Source organism: Canis lupus, chromosome 2 (assembly GCF_011100685.1).
Source record: "Canis lupus familiaris isolate Mischka breed German Shepherd chromosome 2, alternate assembly UU_Cfam_GSD_1.0, whole genome shotgun sequence".
Taxonomy (NCBI): Eukaryota; Metazoa; Chordata; class Mammalia; order Carnivora; family Canidae; genus Canis; species Canis lupus.
This window is the reverse complement of record NC_049223.1, coordinates 9,819,543-9,843,296: the sequence shown is the minus strand read 5'-3', so window position 1 is coordinate 9,843,296 and position 23,754 is coordinate 9,819,543. Positions and strand designations below refer to the sequence as shown.

Sequence of the window (23,754 nt, the reverse complement as noted above, 5' to 3'; positions counted from 1 at the left end):
CACCTAAACACATGCACATACACACATGCACATATGCACACACAAACATGCATACACATACACACACATGTGTACACACACACACAAATGGTTTAGTTCTCTGAGTACTTCCCAGCACAAAACCTAGTACACACATAAAATAGACATCCAACAAGCATTTGTTAAAAAGACCAACTAATTTTAGAACAGTAAGTCATAGGAAATTCATCCAATAGCTCAACAGGAAGATCCCAGGCTGGCCAAATAAGCCAGCTAAGTCCCACCAAACTGAACTGAAAAGCTTCAGTGGCATTGATTGTGAAAGAAGTAAAAGATGGGACACCTGGGTGGCTCAGCGGTTGAGCATCTGCCTTTAGCTCAGGTTGTGATCCCGGGGGTCCTGGGATCAGGTTCCGCATCAGGCTTCCTGTGAGGAGTCTGCTTCTCCCTCTGCCTATGTCTCTGCCTCTCTCTGTGTCTCTCATGAATAAATAAATAAAATCTTTAAAAAAAAAAAAGAGAGAAGTAAAAGAAAGTAATGTCAAATGCCTATCAGCAAATATGCCTCTAAATCATTGTTGTATTTCTTTTTACTTCTACCCACATGTGTGTGTGTATATATATATATATATGTATGAAATGTATGCATATATACAGATATATACAATCTATCTGTAGATTATATATAGATTATAAATTTGTATAATCTATTATTGTACAGTATATTGCATATAGGTTATACAGGTATATACCTTTTTTCCTTTTTGTTTGGCTTACCATAGATAAGTCCCAGGAACCAGTGTTAACAGCTAGTATAAATTAGTCCATATTTTTCTCCCCGAACATATCATCTCAATCAGACATATGCAAATACAGACACAGATATGCATACACATGCACACAGGGAAAGTTTTAGAATTTATATCATTTTCTCTATCTGTATTTCTTATTGAACAATACCACATGGACATCCCTACAAGGCATCTGGTATGCCTTCATTTCACTCTTTCTAATGGCTGCATGATATTCTAGGATATGGATTATCATAATTTATTCTATTACCTTGTTGATGGGCTTTCACTATGCTTCCTGGTTTTTGCTACTACCAACAATGCTATCCTAGAGATCCTTATACATATGCCTTATATGCTGATGATTTTGTTCATACAGCAGAGATTTTCAAGAGTAGAACTACTGGGTTAAAGAGTATATGTATTTTTAAGTTTTAACAGTTATCGCTAGATAGCTTTTTTTTTTTAAGGCAGTAACATTTCACATTTCCCAAACGGCTATCGTTTTAATCAAGATAAAATAACATTATGCTTAGTAGGCAGGGAATCCATAATCTTTCTGGGGCAATCCTCTAGTCTCTGCTGAATCTCTAAACTCAGCCAGTACTCTTCTTCCCACTGGCCAATCCGGCCACTCCCCCTAAAGCTTGGGACTCCAATGGCCTTCACTCTCCCATGAACTCCCTGTAATTATATTCTAAAATTGACATATTTTTGCCTTTGTACCTTTTTCAAAGGAGAAGTTCAATGGCTCATTAAATTTCCAAAGGGGCCTCCGACCCAAAAAGGGTTAGGTGCCACTCCTCTGGAGTCTGAAGGATAACAAGAGGGTTGGATATGGCTGATGACATGATTTAATTCTCTTGATGACAACCGAAAAAAAGTGGATTTTTTTTAAGATTTTATTTATTCATGAGAGATAGAGAGAGAGAGAGAGGCAAAGACACAGGCAGAGGGAGAAACAGGGAGCCTGACGTGGGACTCGATCCTGGGTCTCCAGGATCAGGCCCTGGGCTAAAGGTGGCACTAAACCGCTGAGCCACCCGGGCTGCCCAAAAGTGGATTTTATTAGAGAACGTTTCCAGTGTCCATGAGGCAATCAAAAACATTTTTCATCCACATCATTTTAAGAAGAAGCAAGCTCTACAAAAAGTTTAAGAAACAGTATGGGTGTTTTTTAAAAGGAGGTGGGAGGTATATGGGTGCTGGGAAACAGAAAACAGAGACAACTATTTCCAAAACCAGATAAAAGGTCAATTTCTTTTCCAATATATTGTTTCTCAGACCAGGTGGCATTTGATCCATGTAAGGGACAATCATTCTGGGCTTTCATTCAAAAAAGGAGTAAGCATTTCCATACAGTGAGAAGAGAAAGCTAAATGCTGCCCAGAAAAAAAATAAGAATTGACAGAAATTGGGAGAAGATCTTTTGAGGAGATCCAATAAACCCCCTAGGCCAAGAGTTGTGTCTTTTCCTATGTTACTTCTCTTCCCTCACTGAGGCTGCTTCTCTCTGCACATCCTCACCCTGAGGGCACGGTATTCCATAAGAAGAGATTCAACCAGTAAGTAACTGAAGCAGTTTCGTATGAAATTAAATTAAGGGAAATATGGTTAAGTCATTCAATGACATTTTTTTGCTAATAAAGTTTTGAAATCAAGAATATCACGATTTTTCTTACTTTGTGGTTAATGGCAAGAAAGAATTAGAAAGGCATCTGTCTACCTCTCAAGGAAGTGTCTAATTCTTCATTCTTTTTTTTTTTAAAGATTTATTTACTTTAGAGAAAGGGGGAAGGGGGAGCAGAGGGAGAAGAAGAATCTTAAGCAGACTCCGCACTGAATGAGGAACCCAATTTGGTGCTCAATCTCATGACCCAGAGATGATGATCTGAGTGGAAACCAAGAGTCAGACACTGAACTGACAGGGCCACCTAGGCACCCCTAATTCTTCATTCTTATCAACTCCTAATTTTCATGAAATGACTTTGCATTGTTCCTGCTTCATTTCATGCATTATCACTCTTATCAAATGGTATAATATAATCCTGACAATTGCTTAGCACAGTTATTAGATAATCACCACTAAATTAATAAATCTCTGGCTTCTAGTTTAAAATCTAAGACAAGCTGGAGGGTATTATGCTGAGTGAAGTAAGTCAATCGGAGAAGGACAAACATTATATGTTCTCATTCACTTGGGGAATATAAATAATAGTGAAAGGGAATATAAGGGAAGGGAGAAGAAATGTGTGGGAAATATCAGAAAGGGAGACAGAACGTAAAGACTGCTAACTCTGGGAAATGAACTAGGGTTGGTAGAAGGGGAGGAGGGCGGGGGGTGGGAGTGAATGGGTGACGGGCACTGGGGGTTATTCTGTATGTTGGTAAATTGAACACCAATAAAAAATAAATTTAAAAAAAATCCTAAACAAGTAACAAAGATGAAACAGGCATTAAAGGGCAGCCCAGGTGACACAGCGGTTTAGTGCCACCTTCATCCCAGGGCCTGATCCTAGAGACCTGGGATCAAGTCCCACGTCAGGCTCCCTACATGGAGCCTGCTTCTTCCTCTGCCTGTGTCTCTGCTTCTCTTTGTGTCTCTCATGAATAAATAAATTTTAAAAATCTTTAAAAAAAAAAACAGGCACTGAAAAAAAATTAATTAATAAACTATTGATCAAAAAGGGTAAAGCTCTGTGTTTCTGCTTGTTACACTGCAGGATGAGTGGTCTGTTCTCTGGAACAGGCCATATTTTGAAAAAGATCTCATTACCTCACTTTCAGAAATAATACTATCTCTGTTAGACTTTTTCATTTTTGCTCTTTCTGAAAACATATGGAATGACGAAAAGACACAGGAACCACAAAGCTAATTTACATGATATGGGAACTCAGATTGTGATGGTGTGGCTCTTTCAGTGCCCGGCAGTGAATTAAATCAGACTTAGCCATTGATAACAAAGAAAAAACACTTCATGATTTCTCAGCCTTTCAGAATTTCAAAGAGGCTATTTTCTGAACATTGTCTTTCCAAGTTAGCTTTATTATATATGTGTGTGTGTATATATATGTATATATGTATAAGTATATATGCATATTATATACATATATAAATTATATAAAAATTTTTTTAAAATAAATAAATTATATAAATACATGCATAATGTATATGCATGCATACACAAACATAAATGCAATATACATTTTATACGTATTATATATAGTAATGTATATAGTATATACACAAATCCAAGACTTTGAGGAGTGTCCCTATAGAGAGTAAAATATTCTCAAATAAAAATTTCAGAGCCTTGGCAATTATCTAATCCCAAGGAAATCTTGTTAAGTAAGTATATGTGCAATAGCAGAAAATAGTTAAGATTTATTTTAGTTTTAATTTTAATAATTTAGAAGCATTATAGCTATTCCAGAGATAAAGAAAAAAGACTATAATGGCTCTAAGACTGGTTGTTTAAAAATAGGTTAGGATCCTTGGCTTCACTATCCTCCACTTCTTCAGTTTAAGTAAGAATGTGAAATTTGGTATATTTAGTTGTTTGGTGTCTAAAACTACTGTGTGCCTGGGAAGCTAAATCTGTAGCTGGAGATGCTTGTTAGATTTCCCTTAGTAGATATTTGCAGATTATAGATTCCCTTGAAGTAAAAACAATTCCACATAAATGGAAACTCAGTGTGTCTGTCAAAAAGAAGCCAGAACTTCCCTTCCAGTCAGGATCAAATTTGTGTTAACTTAATTTCTGACTTACCATCATCTTGATCCTTGACTTCAGCAAAAATCAAGAGAAGGCAGGGAGGGGTGAAGGAACAGAGGAAATTCTAATTGTTCTCTTCAGACATTTTGAGATGAGAAACACTCCATTAAGAGAGTACAATCAATATTCTTGGAAGCCCAAGTAGAGTTTTCATTTGAGAATACAACACAGTGATTATTCCAAATAGCAGCTTTTTAAAAGAATGAAGCCAACAGAGCCATCCTTCTGCACAGCATTTCCTAGGCCAGTTTCCATCTTTATTATCCCAGTGGGCAGTCCCTCCGAAGTAAGTGGAAGCTATAAGCAAAGTTCTGAGACAAAGCGGAATGATAATTAAGCCAAATAATTTTTGCTAAAAGAAAATACAAGTACTTTATGAGAGTCAAAACATTAGTTGCGCTAATAAAGTCTACTGTGTGGCTGCTGGCTGCCGTCAAGGTGTTTTCTGAATACAATATTGCACAACTGATTTGGTTCTGTTGTCTGATTCCTTGATGAAGCAGTGATTTCAGAGACGCGTCCTTCATTCAAAAATACATTATTAGGGAAAAAAAACAGTACGAATCTATTAAGAGTACTGAGAAATATTCAATTGCATGAAGTTACTAATTGAATAAAATGGGACTGCTTTAGATGAGCTTCTCTGTACTGAGCAGCACCATCTTTTACCCTGGAGCCACTGCTTGAACCAACTCAAGGTTGTATGCCTCAGCAGAACAAACTGCTTCAAGAAAGGACAAGGGGAGGTGAAAAAAACAACACTGTAGTGAGAAAACACTAACTTTTAAAGTCCAAAAGCTATCACATAATCAAAGGCATTCAAGAAAACAATTTAAAACAAGGAAGTGTAAAGGAAGTGAGCTAAAATAATTAAAACACTTCTAGAAGTATACTAATATGTACAGTTATTCTAGATGCTTCTACACAGGAAATTTGAAACGTAGAACCAAAGATGAGAGTAGCTTCTATCAATGGATGGATATTATGACTGTGGCTATTTTTGTCCTCTGCTATTTTTGAACATGTTTAGTGCAAAAGTAGGCATATCTTCTGATGTGAAGCTGATTTGCCCATCAACTTCCTCAGACCTGCAGCCAATATCTGAGATTAGTCTGAAGAATAGGCTTTTAAAGGAATAGTTCAAATGAAAGGAAAGGTCTGACAATTATTATTTTGGCAGACAAAAAAAAAAAGAATAGCAATTCCTTTTCTTTAAAGTTCTTTTAATCTTTGCTAACCTGAGATGTTACCACAAAACATTTTCGTACTACAGTGAGGAACTTTATACCTGGAAGGAATTCTCAAAATCACCTGGTACAACCCGTTATTTTGTGTCCTAAAAAGATCAAAGGCCAATGGCACCCAAAGTCACAGAGGCAGGACTCGAACCCCAATCTCTCAAAGGGCAGCAACTTAAATGTCCATTTCCTGCAGCTGTTCTGCTATTCCTCACAAGTCCCCATCACACCTAAGTGAAAGGAACTAACTTTAGTCTCAGCCGTTAAAGCAAATCCATTCAATGATTTAAACAAGTTGGGGATGGGACACCCAGGTGGCTCAGCATTTAGCGCCACCTTCAGCCCAGGGCGTGATCCTGGAGACCCCGGATCGAGTCCCACATCGGGCTTCCTGCATGGAGCCTGCTTCTCCCTCTGCCTGTGTCTCTGCCTCTCTCTCTGTCTCTGTCTCTCATGAATAAATAAATAGAATCTTTAAAAATAAATAAGTAAATAAACAGTTAGGTGTATTCAGATCTCCTCGTGCTTCCTGTCTCGGCTCCAATATGGCACCTAAGTGTGTGTGAGCCGGGAGGGCTTCAGTGACTTCTGGATGAAGGAAGAGGGAAGCCTTGAATTCACGTTCACATTCACTCATTCTTTCCTCTAATCTGGCGTCAGTGGCATCTCCTTGTCTTGCCGATGACGAGCGTCTGCTGCCTGAGGCTGTGGCTGGTGGCCTCATGGTGTAGTCTCCCCTTGGCTCAGAAAAAGCCTGCCAGTATCACCTGCCAAATCTGTCCTTCCTCGTGGAGGTCTTACGACCACTCCCCACCGGCAGAAGCCACCCCTGGCGACAGGGACGCATTGTTCCCCAGCAAGGACCCCTGCAAGGACCGTTGGCATTCCTCTGCAAGGCGCGCTGGGACTTCCATCACCTTCCACGCCACATGAGAGACTGAGACACTAGGAAACAAAATTCAGCTTCTCTCCATGTCCACACGCTGTGGAGGCCCCCTGTCCTGGTGGGAAGAAGTCAGAAGTGTGTCTTGTGGGGTGGACCCCTCTGCTTCTTCCTCTCCTCCACCTCCCCATCTTCCCTCTCAGAGACTTCAGTCAGAAGAGAAAGGGAGGTCATGTTTCAGACTGATTTTTCTGCCTTCTTCCTACAATATCCACCATGGCCAAAAGAGAATAGACAGGCTCTACATGGGACCATAGTTTACCCTTCTCAAAGTGAGGTTTACACTTCGTCTTTCTCTAGAGCCATAAATGTGAGGTGGTATTGGCAGAACACAATTTATAGAAGAGAAAGATGAAAAGCACATTTACTGAATGGTGTAAAAATATTCTCTTCATCATAGCTGTTATAGTCATGATCCCAGAGCCACAAAATTGATAGGCAACATACTCAAATGCCTAATTAAAGGACCAGTAATCTGATTCCGGCCCACAGAATAAGAACAAATAAGTTGTAGGCTGGCCACCCAAAGTACAGCACTCCCATCCTCCCCCGTGAGCTGTGGGAGTGCTGGAAAGCGAGATGAGATGAGCCAGGAAGGCACCAAATAACCAGTATGCTGGGACTCCAAGACCAGATGGAAAGAATATGGGTCACTTCCGGAGGCTGAGGAGTAGGAGGCCAGGCCTCCATGATGAAAAGCTCTAAAACCCCATCATGACACAGCAAATCAAAACATCTTGGTTATTTCGCTGTCTGTCACAACTGACGTTTTTGTCCCTTACATCATTTTATCCAGAAGCAAAATAGAAAAACAATCTGACTTATGGGGAATCGTGAGGGTTAGAGTTAACATCTGCACAGCATGCTATGTTCCCTGGAAGAAATGTGCCATATCAAGTGAATTAATATTTCTTCTTTGAAGTTCTTACTCACATTCATCCCTTCTTATATGTGAAACATAATCTCTCATCATTTTCACTGCCTCAAAACCCTGCTAAGAAACATGCCGAAGCTTCTCTCTATGAACTTTTACCTTCACATGCACGAGAAAGTGCTTATTGCAGAAAGCAAAAAGCATCGCCATAAGATCAGAATGATGCAAAATCAGAAGATGGGAACTATATATAAAGCTGCCAAAATTGGGTTCAAAGAAAAGAGAAAATAATAAGGCACGTATGGAAGGCTTCTCACCCAAGATCAGCAGAATATGAGAATTACCAACAAAAACTATGTGGAGATAGTTTTAGAAGGCTGAGGTTGTTGGATCAGATAAGGAAGAGGACCCAGGGAAGAAAAAGGAAAGTCAGCCAAGTTCAGGAAGTGGAAACCAAAAAACTGATAGGCATTTAGAAATGGGACACACAGCCAGGCTGGAAGCAGCAGGCCCGACCGAGATCCCATTATGTATTTGTCTGCAGAAAAGTACTCAAGCTCCCTGAAACTCCCTGAAAATGTTTTAGGACATAATTAAAATATACACAAGCCATCCCCACAGATCTTATCGCTGTTGCAATTTTACCTACTTTTATTAATTTTTTTATTACCATCCTCTCCCCAACTAAACCACAAATCCCCAGAGAGTGGACTTACCTGGGGTTGTCTCACTACACTGTCCCCAGTGTGGCCTGAGATTGGTGCCCTGTGGCAAATGACATTTAGGTCAGATTTAGGGCTGGGTGGGGGCCCTCAGGATGGGATCTGAAGCACACAGAGGATGCTATCCAAGTATCTCCCCATCTGTCAACAATTCCCCAGTTTGACTTTCTTTGCTTTGAAGGAAGTCAGTCTTCAATGACCTGCTGTTAAAATGCAACTACCACCCGAGAGGGCTCTGCTTTAGGTAGGTAGTTAACACCTCACGGGATGGTTAGATGGCAGACGATGAGAGAAAACCCCTCCGGAAAAGCAACCATAGAATGAGGAGGTACAGAAAGGTGCCAGGGGCAAACGGAGAAAGAGAAAACATGCCACAGCACGACTTCCTTGAGCTTCCAGAGGCTTATATTAAACACGTGTCTTCATTTCCCCCACAAAGCCATCTAACTATTATGTTTCCTATTAAAAAAAACACGTTCCCTTCTCACCCTTCCTGCTATCATATATTGTATTCCCTCTGAGCCATGTGTTTTATGCTTCCACAGAGACACGGAAGATTAAAAAAGAATTGGCGCAGATTATGAAACGAAGACTCAAAGGTTGCAGGATGATTTGTATTCTCTCCATAATCATTTTCAATCTTTCATCTTATCAGCACTCATAAATTACACACACTCCATTTAAGAACACAGTGAGCCCCAAATCTCTATTATTTTCAGCATGATTGCAAACAGCTAAGCCAATCACATAAACAACTAAGTGGGGATGTAGTGCCTCGCAGGACTCTGCCCTCCAGAGGGCCAGGGTTTCCTAAGACACCCGCCCCCGGCCCTGGGAGCAGGGAGGCGAGAAGCAGGCGGGCAACAGGGGTCTGATAACAGGGGTCTGGCTGGCCCTCGTATCCACCACTCTGGCCCCACTTAGTTCTCTTTCTACAGGGTCTTCCCCTCATGGTGCTATGCAGAACCTTTTCCAACAGCTTTAAGAAGTCTGCTTCTGGATAAAATAATGTAAGGGACAAAAACATCAAAACATCTGCCCCTTTCCTTCCAGAGAGAGTATGCTACACAGCCTGAAATAGGAAATGTTTGCTATGACATAATATTAAAGTAATACACAGAGAACATTTTTCTCCTAAGGGGCTTCTCATATCACCCAAGTGTTTCAACTTTAGTGATTCCCAGGCTTATAAAGTGTTCACATTCCTGTTTAGTTTATAAAGCAGGGATTTGGAACTCCGGGCTCACTTTCCTACAGAAAGAGGATACTATGCCAGCCCCAAATTTGCAGCAGTGACAGCCTGATGCCCCACAGGTGAAGTCTAATGTTACTAAGACCGCTACGAGTAGAGTTTTACTTTTGCTCCTTGTAGAGTGGGCTACTGTGGGCCAGTGGGAGCACCAAACCATTTACACCATTTCTATGAAGCAGTCACTCTTGTGATATGGGATGAAAGGAGAGTGACAACAGCAGTGCTTCTCCTTCTCACTCTCCCGCTCCAGCTCAACTGCCCACTGCCAGGACAGTTCCTGTCCTCCACAGTCGGTGGCTGGCCAAGCAGGCATGCACCTGCTGTCTGCAAGCGGGAGAATGCCTGGGAACCACTGCCTACCACCAGCTCTAAAAAACTAACTCATGGTTTGCTTGTTTATTCTCCAATATTTCTCACCATTTTATTAGGACAATCTGGCACCTAATACAAATCCCAAAAAAGCTTGAGAGACTTTAACACTTAGGGGGAAAAAATGCTGGCAGTGTTTACAACCCTCTCAAAAAGACAGGGGAAAAAAGATAAAGGAAGAAAAAGGAGAACATTACAGTGCGTATTTATAAATAACTTTTTAGGTTGAACCAAATTTTAGTTTTTGTCTTTCCTTCATTTTGGCTCATTTGATAAGCTAATGAACTGAAAGAAAGGAACTAGTTTTAACCAAACTGCTAAAAGAGGATTTCAGAATCTCCAAATGTATGAGCAGATTTGACTCTTTTAGTATGGCAAATTATTACAAACAACTAATTAAAATGTTAATAGTCAATTTTCCACCAAAACTTTTGGGCTATTCAGATTTCTTGATGTCAAAACTCTAAGTTACTGCTCTGCCACAGAACCAAGTCCTTAATAGGTTAAAATTAAATCAATTGTCATGAATGAATATTACCACTTGGGTAGATACCTTTCTATGCCTTTGCAAAAACAGAAATGCTCTTATAGAAGTGTTTTCATCTGTCACCCAGAAAAATACTACTGCTGATAATGAGGAGGAGGAGGAGGTAGAAGAGGACTTCTTCCTATGAATGACTTTTGTACTTTATGCAAAATTCTACTTTGCATATGCTGCACTCCCCTCCTGTACTACAACTATTTGCTTATGGATCTCCCTTTCCAGGTGCCTTCTGAGTGAAGGGACCAGAGCACAGGTTAAGAGTGTGGGTAATGGGGGTTGGCAGACATCACCATGGACTGGGTTCTATTCCAAGCCCAACTCCTTACTAAATTTGCAAGGACAAGTAATCTAAAGTCCCTAAAGTTTGAGTGCTTCATTTAAATAGGGATAATGGCGCCTGGGTGACTCAGTCGGTTAAGCATCTACCTTCAGCTCAGGTCGTGATTGCAGGGTCCTGGGATCGAGCCCCGTGTCAGGCTTCCTGCCCAGTGGGGAATCTGCTCTTCCTTCTCCCCATCCCCCAACTTGTGTTCACTCCCTCTCCCCTGCCAATAAATAAATAAAATCTTTTAAAAATAAAGAGGAATAATAATCATAAATGTGTGTCTCACAGGGCTGTTTGAGATTAAAAGAAACAATGCATGTAAAATCCTATGCCCAGAATATAGCAAGATGGATGATGATGACACCTTCATACCCCCAATGCCCTGCACAATTCATTGCAATAGTACATAGTCAATACATGTTTCTCGAATTGAGTTGAATTTCTCCATACTATTTATCTGAAGAAGTCCTACATTTCTTTCTAGAGATGACATTATACCAAAATCTGAAGAAGCATCTACTGCCTTCACCTGACCACTGCTTGGAGACTCCAGAGCACTTTGTGTGGTCCTCCATCAGCTCTGGCCCCACCAGCCTATCTGAAGCTTGCAGGTTGCCCCATGACAGCGAATAAAATCAGCCTTTTGTGAAACAGTGAGTTCCTTCTCTTTGCATTTCCAGAGTCAGGCATGTGGTAGGAAAACAGTAAATGCTTGTTCCTGGGCCCAGCTCAAGGCACCTGTCACCACTAATTTGAACCCAAAGGGAGCAATGTGCCTTCCAAGGAAGGAGACAAGTGTTTAAATCCAATCTTATCTCAACCTTCAAGGCTCCACTCAAATCCACCTCTAGCAGGTACCACTGACCAGTCCAACCTACATTCATCCCTCCCCTTGGGAATCCTTATCATAAATTAAAGATAGCCATCAGGAAGCAGGGTGGGGGAGGTAAGATTATGTTAGTCCTGTTTCCTCACACATCCTGTGAGCTCTTTGAAGGGAAAATTAATTAATTATGAATTCTTTTGCACAGAACAAGGACATGTCATAGGCAGGAAACAAATATTTGATTGCTTGATTTAGTTCTGTTTTCCAATGTGCTCGAAGTACTTCTCCAGAATTATCTAATTAATCCTAACTTGATGAGAAGAAAGGCATATTGGATCTGCACAGACTGGAGCCAAGTCCTGGCACCCTCCACAGTGTGAATGAGCAGGGGTGTCTTGCCGGCTCTGCAACACTGCCTCTCTTTGGCCAGCACTCAATTTTTTGAACTAATGGCTTAGCACACAAGAATTAGCATTTTACAAAACCAAAAACTAACTGCCAACCAAGTCTTCGTGGTGTTGTTAACCGGCAGCAACCTCTATTTTGAGTTCTACTTGCTCCAACTAAATGGATTGAGAAGGGGCCCCGAGACCCCGAGAAAGGGTGGCAGGAACCACAACGTCCCCTGTGAACACATAACCTTGCAGAGACGTCATTAGATCCGCTACAGCTGACAGCTAACGGCCCTCATTTAGAATAGCCACAACTGGCATTTTCACAGCGTATTAGCCAGGTTCCTCTTTGCTTTGCAAATTCTGCAATTCTCCTTTTCTTGTATCAAGGATTCTCAGGGGCCATACTAAAAATAAGAAGCCTTCACAGCCATATATCTGTTAACTTTCAAAATGCTTTCACAACTCACCACCTCTTTGATACCTGCCACCACCCAGGACAGGTAGACAAGACAGACGGTCTCACTTGATGTAAGCACAGAAAACCAGAGTGGCTGGCCCCAGGTGCCAGCCAATGAGCAGCAGAAGGACCACGACTCAGCCTACCCTCCCTGCTCCTTGGCGTTGTTTTACTGCAAGGTTGACCAACAGGCTGCCATGTTGTTCACCATCTTCCCACAGTGGGGCAGGCAAGATAATGTCTCTGAAAGGGAGTGCCTGTGTTTCTTCAGAGATGGGGTGTCCCTGCAGAAAATACTGCCACTTGAATCCCTCATCTTAACCAGTGTGTTTCACCATATTGAAGGCAGGTTTGCATCCAAAATGGTTGAGTGGGAGCCAATTGTGGTGTTCTAATCTTTGTTCATGCTGTCAGTGTGACATATGAAAGAAATATGAATAAAGTGACAGGATGAAAACAAAGCTAGTGGCTGGTGTGAGATACACAGACAGGGTGTTAGCCCCACACGCACTGCAACTGGGTCAAGTTAACACCTCTTCTTTCCCCTACATATGCAGGTGTGGAAAAGCTATTTATAAAATGTTTTTAAATATTTAGGACCAAATAAATCAATATTGTTGGGAAACACTTACTCTGACCAGAACTCATTTAGTTGCCCTAGTCCCGTGTGAATAACAGAACCGGAAATATCAGGATGATCCAAAACCAGGAATTAAACAGATGTTCAGTGCTTTCACCGGGATGCCCTTCCGGGCCAGCCTTTCGTCCCCAAACCAGCCAGTGACCGGGTGTAAACAGAACAACAATGAAATCTCAGAAGAGTGGCCTTGTGACTACTAGTTAGTACCGATATAATAAAGATAGGCTTTTGCAAAGTTACCTGACTCTGCAATTCACTTTGCTGTTTCAGGCGAAGATTTTCAGGTGTGTCTGCCACCGTCGTGAAGGACTGCTTTGGGTAGTGTCTGTGGAGAAATTTTTTAAAAGAGCATAATTAAAACATCATGTTGCAAAGCAATGCTTTAATACCAATTGCTTTATCCTTCCCTCCCATCACAGTGCAGAGAGGTGTCTCTCCCCGTGGCTAAGGGCATCTCTGGATCATTATTCTGGGTCCCCTCTCCTCCTCCATTCTCATGACCCTCTACCACCAGTTACCCCACTCCCTCCCAAAATTTCAACCCTGTCTTCTCTATTCACTGCTTCGCATAAGCATCCAAGCATGCTCAAGACTCTCCTGACTTTTCCCACCTCTCCCTCCAACCACGCACTACTCTAGCCTGTGCAGCGAGACTCTCTTCTCTCCTCCAACAAGGCCTAAACTTACTGTCCCTGCTCATCTCCTCTCCCACTATCTCCTCAACACCATACATTCTGGATTCTAACTCCTGCTTCCAGATGTTTCTCTGGTCAAAGTTGTAATAACTTCCTCTGGATACATGCAATAGCCATCTTTTTGTCTTCCTCTTGCCTGACTGCTGCTACATGTGGGAATGTCCTCTCTCTTGGATTCTATGTCACCACACACTCCCAGCCTAGCTTCTCCCTCTGTGACTGTCCCTTCTCTATCTCCTGGGTTCCTCTCTGCCCATCCCCTTTGGGGTTCTAACACGGGCTTCTTCTCAGTCTAGGTCGGGGTGATCACGGGGGTGAATTCATTGATTCTCAGAGCTGTGGGTGATCTCTGCATATGTGCTGATTATCCCCAGATCTAGCCCAGCATGCTCTCCTGTATCTCAGGGCCACTGGCCTTTCCACTTGGGTATGGTCCACACCCACCATAAACTCAACCAGTGTGAAACAGAACTGTCCAATATCCTACCCCATCCCCAAGACAAGTTCCTCCCTCTTACTTACTCTTTCATTTATTAGTGCCCAATTGCCCCAGCCAGAAACCAAGGGATAATCTGGCCTCCTCACACATTCAGTAAATCAATCACCAAGTCTATTGATTCTGTCTCCTGAATGTGCCTCGGATATATTTACATTTCCATCTCCACTGCATTTTCATGATAGGCCACATTTTCCTTTTAGGTAACTATAACACTTGCCAGTCTTGTCCTTCCAATTCAAACTGCCAAACAAATACTTGAAAATGTCAATCTGATTACATTACTCCTTTGAGTACAACTGTTCAACGTCTTCCCATGATTTGAGAATAAAGTACAGTCTCCTATCTTCCAAGGCCCCACAATCACCCTCTACAGTCTTTCTGCTCACCCCCAGGCTCCATCCAGGGAGCTCACCTTTCCCGTTCCCACCTCTTCCCCCACACGCCACTCTCCCAGCCCAGAACACTCACACCCCGCTTCTCTGACTGACTACCCTTCACCACCTAGGTCTTGCCTTAGATGTCACTTTCTCCAGGAAGCACTCCTGGCCTTCCCAATGTGCCCTGGAATGTACTTTCCTTCCTGTTGTAATCCTTATACTCATCTGCATGCTCCTATTGACACATCTCTGTCTCACAGTACAAGGAATGTTCTGTGTCAGCGAAAACAGGCGGTCTTGTCTCTTGTCAGAACACACTCAGCACCTGCCAGTGTGTGGCTCACAATATGACTTCAACAATATGTGTAAATATTTATGTAAAGAAGAAAAGAAGGAAGAAAGGTAAGAGAGAGAGGGAGATAACCATGAGCCATGTGTCCACAGCACACGGTCAAGTCACAGTAAAGCTTCACCACGTTAAGTAATAGATGGTCACACACATGCAAACACACAGGCCCTCCCAGCGGTGAAGTGAGGCCATCTGCTCCCTGTGTGAGGAAGGCTACAAACACTGATTCATCTGCCTCCTCCCTATGCTCAGCTGGCATGGAAGCTGCTTTGACTCTATCACCACAAACGCTGTGGCACTCAAGAGCTGTCCCTCAAAGAGCCCCCTCCCTGGCCCCTCTCGTTGGTGATGTCCACCTTGTGTCTCTTGCTGTGGTTTCTCAAAAGTTCCCTCTGCCTCGCTCTCCTTGTAGAGGCTTCTTCGCAGCATCCTGTCCCTGGCTTCCCATGAGAAGGCTGATGGAGTCATCCCTTGTCAGTGCAAATAAGCTCTGTACATCCTACCAACAGTACAATAGCACTTCTGAAATCAGGATTAAAAATATTTTGTAGCCCTGTGGGATCATGGTAGGAATTGTCCATCATTGCCTCATTTTCCCAGCATTCTTCAGGAATTAAATGTCCTATATAAGGAAAGATTCCATTGAACTGAAGTGAAAACCCCACAACTACTGGTTGCATTTGAAATATTTTAATTAACATCCTTCAAAAACCTTTAGATAATTTTCCTGCCTTCCAAGAGCACATACAAATTAATGTAAATTTTGTCAGAATAACTTAAGGTCAGCTTCATAGATATTAACATATCACAATGTAAAGCAGTAGTGCTTTCAAAGTCTACCAAGGTTGGGATGACCTAGATCATAGGAAATCATGGTGTGTGCACGACTTAGGGAATGTAAGAGATCACTTCTCCCACAGCACTCAGCCTGGCACATTCTTCTTCCCTTCTTGTTTCCACCTTCTAATTCAAACTCAGAAACTAGACAGTGAACTTTACTTAAAATGTTGGTCAAAACTAGAGTATTGATTCAAGGGAGGAGGCCACAGCCCACAAGGTTTCTCCCTCTCTGCATCCTGGAGTCACAGCCTCTGTGGTAGGCATATCCTTTGGGTGCTACCTCTGAACTGTGCTCCACACAAAGAAGCTGGACAGACATCTTCTCTGTGTTCTGGAATATTTGCACGTCAGTATTGGACAGCTGAATTTCATTGGACTTCCAAATGTGGCAACTCTGCACTGCTATACTTTAAAGCTAAAATAACAGCATAGCACATGGGGTTTTTCTGAAATATATTCTGTGGAATAAAGTTTCACAGAGATTTTTTTCAGGGGTTCCATAATGTTTAATTCAAAAATGCTACATTTCTATTTTAACTTTGAAAACTGTAATTGAAATCTGCTCTCAAATGTGTTACAGGAAGTTTAGCCCATTGAGACTCTGTTGAACACCCAGTTAACTTTGTTTGGGGACAGACTTTGGGGGATAACCTGTTCCTGCCTATTTATGTTTAATTAAAAATTAAACAGAATTTTTTAAGTAAACATGATTTTAAAACTGAGGAGAATTTTAGATTGAGCAGGATCTTGAGGTGGAAAAGTGAACTTTGCTGAGGCAGGTGCAATCTGGAACTACTTCTCTATGGGTATGTGAATTTCCTCCACACGAGGCAAAAATCATTGCTATCTGGATATTAACAAAACTTCACCTGCCACCTATACCTCTCGTTCTGAAGTATCACTTCCTGGAAGTAACCTATTCTCACCATCTGACTCAACAATGAGAGGAGATGACAGATCTGAACTCAGAAAGTACATGCATGTAAATAAAACACCACTTTTATAAATCTGATTCTGGCATGCCATACGGAGTTCCATTTGGCCAACGGGCACACTGGAAAACAAACAAACAAATTGAAAAACTTCTGCTGTTTTGGTTTTTTTAGAAGACGTACTCTACTGACCGTGTGGCCAAAGCAGCAAACCTAACACGCCATGCAATTACACTGAGGACTATAAACAGATGGCAATACTTTGTATTTTTTTTTCCAATCCTAAAATGTAATGATTCTGTAATGGTGGGTTCATCTGTATATCCAGTGGCTTTATCTAAAGATGCATAACAAGGGGTGTCTGCGTGGCTCCATTGGTTAAGCATCCGACTCTTGATTTCAGCTCAGGTTATGATCTCAGGGTTGTGAGATGGAGCTCAAGATTCTCTCTCCCTTCAAACCATAAGAGGGTCTTTACCATAGGAAGAAAACTGAGGGTTGCTGGAGGGGAACGGAGTAGAGGCATGGGACAACTGGGTGATGGGCATTAAGGAGGGCACATGATGGAATGAGCACTGGGTATTATATAAGACTGAGTCACTGACCTCTACCTCTGAAACCAATAATACATTATATATTAATTAATTGAATTTAAATTTTAAAAAATGATACTCTCCCTTTACCCCCCTGCCACTCCCTCTCTAAAATAAATAAGTAAATATAATTAAAAAAAAAAAAGCAAATAAAGATGCATAACAGGAAGAAATTATCTAAAATTTTGACCTAGGAGAAGAAGTTCAATTTAGTATTAATAACCAAGATAATAAATGCTGGGAGAAAGAAGAAATTTATATTTGAAACTACAAGGGATCATGACTAATATAATGGATGTTTTCAACACTGTGTCTAAACAGTAACATCCGTCTACACTAATCCAACAATATTCTGCTCTGAAGTCATAGTCTCAACTCTTCCCCACCCACCACACCTACAAAAAAAAAAAAAAAAAAAAAAAGGAAACCAGATGCAGAGATAAACTGAGGGCCTAGTGGTCCCACATGGGATCACTAGAACAGATAAGGAAATTAACTGTAAGTTAACTGATGTCCTATACAGTTCATTCTAGCTTTTTCCCAATACCGTATTTAAATGGTGGTAGAAAGTCTTCAGAAAATAAATGTTTTGAACAGAAATCATAATGAAAGTAGATTTCTTTACCAGGCCTACAGAAGGTGTATTTCCTCCTTGTCCATATTAGGGGTCAGAATGTAAGACAGAAAGCAAGAAGGCATGAGAAATGATGTTCAAAGAGAAACAGGAAAAAAAAATACAAAAGAAGATGTGGATGAATTGGTACATTAATAAATTTACTGGAAAATAAATGTAATTGTGGAATTATGGCATATCATACATTGGGAGCTGCTGGAAAGATCTAAAGAATACCGTGGAATGTTTAAGCATCATAAATAGAAGTGTCTTCGCTGAAGCACACAAGAATTAGATGAAGTGTATGTATCAAACTAGGCTGCCAGCTGCAACAAACCCAGATTTCCATGAAATGCTATAATCAAAATAAAAAGAGAAAGAATCAAGATAATAACAGAAGACAACATCTGAAACAGCAAAGTTAAGTTACAGAAAGATTTCCAATTTTTTCTCTCTGTGAGATTTAGCTGATTTGAATAGAGGAAAGTTATATGCAAACCACTGAGCTGGTCAGAGTGAGAAAAGCAGTGTAAGCAAACTGCAAGCTCCATGGACACAGTTATAAGAAAGAATACTCTGGAGAATGTGAGCATCCAGGACCTCACTTTTTATCCAGAACCCAGTGGCCATGAGAGCACTGAAGCCAAATTTCCCAGGTTTGAACCTGGATCTTCTACCTACTAGCTGTATGTCTTTGGGTAGGTTTCTTAACCTCTCTGGCCTCAATTTCCTCATCTGCAAAATCAGCATAAGGGTAGCATCTCTCAGGCTTATTCCAAAATTACCACCTGTAAAGCATTTCAAACAATGTTTGGCTCATAGTGAGCACTTAATAAAGTATCTATTACTAATGACAGTAATGTTATTATTACTGTTACTACTAGTAGTAGTACTTTGTTTGCTCTGCACTGCAGACTGACATAACCTCAGTGCCTCCTTACTGTCATCTATATAATGAGGATAAAAGACTCCTGGTTCTTTCATGAGGTTGTTGCTAGAACCACACAAAAGATCTTGATAAATGGAAAAATACTGTGAATGTGAGATATTAAGTAAGCCATTAGACATATGAAGTTAAGGTCTTTATGAATTTATTTATTGTAAATCATGTGTTAACATAGTGGTTCTTGCAGAAGACATTTGGTAACAGGCAAAGTCTGGAGACATTTTGGATTACCTGTGATTTAGGGCAGGTGGTGGGGTGGTGGGTACTCTTGGCAGCTAGTGGGTAGGGGCAAGGGATGCTGCTAAACATCCTCCAATGCAGAGAACAGCACCCCCCACCCCAATTATCCTGTCCAAAATTGCCAACACTGCTAAGGTTAAGAAACCCCAAAAAATAGACATAAATCTCTAATGTTATAGGAGTCCACTAATATTAAAACTGCCAGCTCTTTCTAACCAATCTCTAATCTTTATTTTCATTCTTGGCAAAGTCAAACAACCCCCCCACTTCCACACAATTCCCCAAATCTTTTGCCACACTGCAGTCAATTACTCCCGGCTGAGCCTTCTCCCTGGGGAGCACTTATTTCTTCCCTCTGTAGCTTTTTGTTTACTTGACCATGTTAAAGTTTCACTCAAACTAGAAAATGTGAGAGCAGAACTCCGATGTCAGAAGAATTTGTTATTATATCATCATTTCCTTACAAGCCCTGTGCAAAAGAAAGTTACTGTAGCAGGCCTGAGTGCTCTATTTGAAAGACCAGCTTACGAGGTTGGCCTTTGGCGAGTCTCTAAGAACTTGGATTTGGGGAGGGTTCCCACTACCATTAACCAATAAGACTGTGCCCAAACTGTTTGTACAAACAATAGGTTTATGCTGGACACTAGCTTTTTTTCTGGGAATCTGGAATTGGGTAACTGCCAGGCAAGAGGTGCCTCTGTGAATAGCCCCCAGTGAAAACACTAGGACTGGAATCTTTTACACGTTTTGTTGGTTGGCAACACTTGACACATGTTGTCACAACTCATCGCTGGGGTAATTAAGTGTGTGTGTCTCTTCTGGGAGAGGACCCTGAAAGCTTGTGCCTGGTGTCCTCTGGACCCGGCACTACGCACCTTTTCCTTTTGCTGATTTTGCTTTGTATATTTTTGCTGTAATAAATCATAGCCATGAATATAACTCCATGCTGAGTCCTAAGAGACCTTCTAGAGAATCATCAAACCTTGGGAGTGTTCTTGGGGATTCCTAACATAGGAATGTTTGTTTGTGTTTGTTCCTAACAACACTTCATTCACAAAAGAAAAAGTGTATCAGCATTTTTAATATATTACCTACTTTAAAAAAAGCAATTTCAACTCTTAAGAACATTTAAAAGGAAAAGGTTCTGAACTCACAATATTAATCTGGCTTTCAGCCCTGATTTTCTGAATTAGATCAGGGTTCAATGACTTTGCTTTGGACCATCTTTTCATGTCTGATCTTAACCAAAGAAGTAATCTTATCCAAGGGCCACGATCATAACTGTATTGGATGGTGGGAAAATGATAGAAAGTTTAAACATAATTTTGAGTATTTCTCCCAGATCTGAACAACTCCATTGTTTCAGATCATTCAAAATTATCTTTCAGAATGAAAAAAAAAACCATTTTAAAATAAATCTATGATTACCACCAGAAGATCCTCTGTGAATTTACTTATAAATACGCACTTCAGCAAGAGAGAAAATAACTCCAAAAGAACAAGCTAAAATGCAAAAAGCAATGGTAAGCAAATAAAATGGTTAGTGTGCTTGCATGCACACACATGCACAAACATTGTGTGGAATAATAACAATATTATCTGAAGGGTTTTTTAAAAGGAAAGCTAACATACTGGATAAGCAAATTGAGAAGGTAGTATGAAAATTATTCTAAGGTCTTCCTATTCTTCAAGAGAAATGTTAGGCTCTTACTGAAATTTAGACTACTTAAGCAAATGTGATAATATTTTAAGGGTAATCACAAAGAATGGAAAATAGTACATGAAGTCAAGGCCTATCAAAGGGGAAAATCAAATTTTTAAAAATATCAAAATGCTAACTCAATAAAATAAAAAAAGTGGACAGAAAGAAAAAAGAAACATAGCATAAACAAGACAAACAGAAATTTAACCATTGGGAGAAACAGTTCAATAATCACAAAAATATAAATGGGTTAAAACTGTCAGCTAAAAGAGCAATAGAGTCATATTTTTTTAACTCGAATATAAAATAGCAGTATTTGTGTCAGACAAATACACTTTTTAAAAAAAAAAAGGCATTGAGGAACCTGGGTGGCTCAGTCAGCTGGGCTTCTGGGTCTTGATTTCAGCTCAGGTCATGATCTCAGGGTTGTCCCACACAGGGCTCTGCCCTCAACACAGAGTCTGCTTGGTATCCTCTCCCTCTCCCTCTGCCTCTCCCACCTGCAAACTCTCTCTCTCTCTCTCTCACTCTCTCTCTCCCTCTCTCTCTCTCTCTCTCTCTCTCTATCTCTATCTATCTCTCTCTCAAATAAGTATATAAAATAAATATTTTTTAAATAAAGGCATTAAGAATAGAAACACTACACAGTGATAAAGTTTCAATAAACAACAACAAAAAAGTATCATCCTCAATATACATGTACCTGACATTAGTCTCAACCAATTGTTTAAAATATGTGTATGCATACATATATTTAGAGAGATATACATGCATACAAAATCAAAGGGGAAAAATTGGCACATCCACCAACATGGTGAGAGATTTCAAACCCCCTCTCCCACTTATTTCCAGGTCATGCAAGGCAACATAAAATCAGTAAATATACCGAGTATGTGGACTATGGAATTCATTACAATAATACTGGTAATTTCTCAGGCACCTGGGTGGCTCAGTCGGTTAAGCCTCTAACTCTTGATTTTGGCTCAGGTCAGGATCTCATGGTTGTGGGATCAAGCTCCGTGTCAAGCTCCATGCTAACAGGGAGTCTGCTGGAGAGTCTGTCTCTTCTCCTTCCCCCTCTGGTTCTCCCCCTCTGCCACCCTCCACCCCCACCCCCACTCACACACAAGTGCACTCTCGCTCTCTCTCTGTCTCTAAAATAAAGAAATCAATCTTGAATATATATATATATATATATATATATATATATATATATATATATATGTAATGTCTCCACACAGGGGTGGTATTCAACCCACTTAACAACCAGAACATCCTAGACACTCATCAGTCCAAAAGGTCTCAGAGCATGCTGGACCATGAGTTACTGGGAGGACTCACTGGTGTACACTGATGACCGCCAGCCTGCCTCCAAGCACTCCCACATGCAGGAAAAGCAGGATGCCAACATGTGCCATATGGAATGAGAATGATAAGAAGAACGGAAAACTCTCTCTGTTGGGATATCAACTCTTTAGACACGGACTCCTCCTCCCTCTGATAGAGCTTCCCTGAGGATGCTTGCATTTGAGCCAAGATGTAGTGAGACAAGGTAACAGTGTGAAACTGGGAGCAGAGAGACAAAATGAAGAAGGAGAGAGGGAGAGAGAAAGACTGTAACCCCAACTAGGATCAACCGTCACAGGCTAAACAAGAGAAACAACCACTAAGGAAGAAAAAGTATTGGGCACGAGATGCCCAAAGAGCCTCATGTTCTACTCAGAGAGATATCTAATGGCACAGCATCAACAGGAAGAAACTCATGAGGACACACAAGCCCTCTGACTCTTGAAGGAAGTGGGGACCCCAGGAATGGATGAGATGGAGCAGCTTCAGGCTGAAATATGAACTGGTGCATTTACATCTAAGTTGCTCTGTGTTCTCCCAAAAACTCAAATGTTAACAGATTTGTTTAAGGAAGACCTCCTCCAATGCCTAGAAAATCGGAACTGAAGCCAGCACCAGGCTGCCACAGCAAGAGTGGGAAACAACAGCGTACTTTCCTTTGTAAATGCGTTTGCAGCCTCAGCACACTTCGCCAGACACATCAGAGAGTCCCCCCAGTGCCATTTCCTTTCCCACTTGGAGCCCAAATCTCAGAAGGCCTGAACAGCCAAAGGCCAAGAGCTGGCCCTCCTCACTCTGTCCTCCAAGGCAAACGATGTGCAAGCTCACGTCCCTAGTCTTTGGTTAGATCTCATTCCCCAAGAGAATATCTTAACTCTCACAATCATTGGGTTAGAAAGATTTTGTGAGTTGGTTTAAGAGCCAACCTGGAAGTTTTTCCCTTGGATAAAAGTTCCTAAGAAATTTCACAACTATTAATAACACTCAAAAATAATCCTCCTTGGGTTTATCCTTACAGGTGTGTAAAACTGTATAAATACAAAAATTCTCAGAGCCCCTGGGTGTCTCAGTCGATTAAGCGTCCAGCAATTAAGCGTCTAGCTCTTGATTTTGGCTCAGGTCCTGATCTAGGTGTTCATGAGAGGGGGCCCCACATGAGGCTCTGTGCTCAGTCGGAGTCTGCTTGGATATTCTCTCCCTCTGCTCCTTCCTCCACACATGCTCTCTCTTTCTCAAATTAATAAATAAATCTTAAAAAATATTCTTGCATTACATGGTTTAAGACTCAGATAACAACATGAGTAAATGAACAATTCTCCATTACTCCTACTGATATTTCAGATTGAGTACTGTCAGGGGAATCACCAGTTAACGGGTAGAGGCATTTTAAGGTATCTTTTTACGTGTTGGGGTCCATTTGGACATTTTCTATCTACTAGAATCCCTTAAGTAAAAATTTGCTAGTTTACCATTAGCACCATTCAACATCA

At 41.0% G+C, this 23,754-nt stretch overlaps 1 protein-coding gene across 2 annotated transcripts in view; it reads right to left on the bottom strand.

Annotated features, from left to right (window-relative positions):
• NEBL (nebulette) overlaps positions 1–23,754 on the bottom strand; it is a 342,069-nt gene that overhangs the window by 208,771 nt on the left and 109,544 nt on the right. For both annotated transcript variants that reach the window (XM_038529862.1, XM_038529861.1), the window contains exon 3: positions 13,372–13,456. In XM_038529862.1, the coding sequence (XP_038385790.1) occupies positions 13,372–13,456 (85 nt within the window). The remainder of the gene's footprint in view (positions 1–13,371; positions 13,457–23,754) is intronic.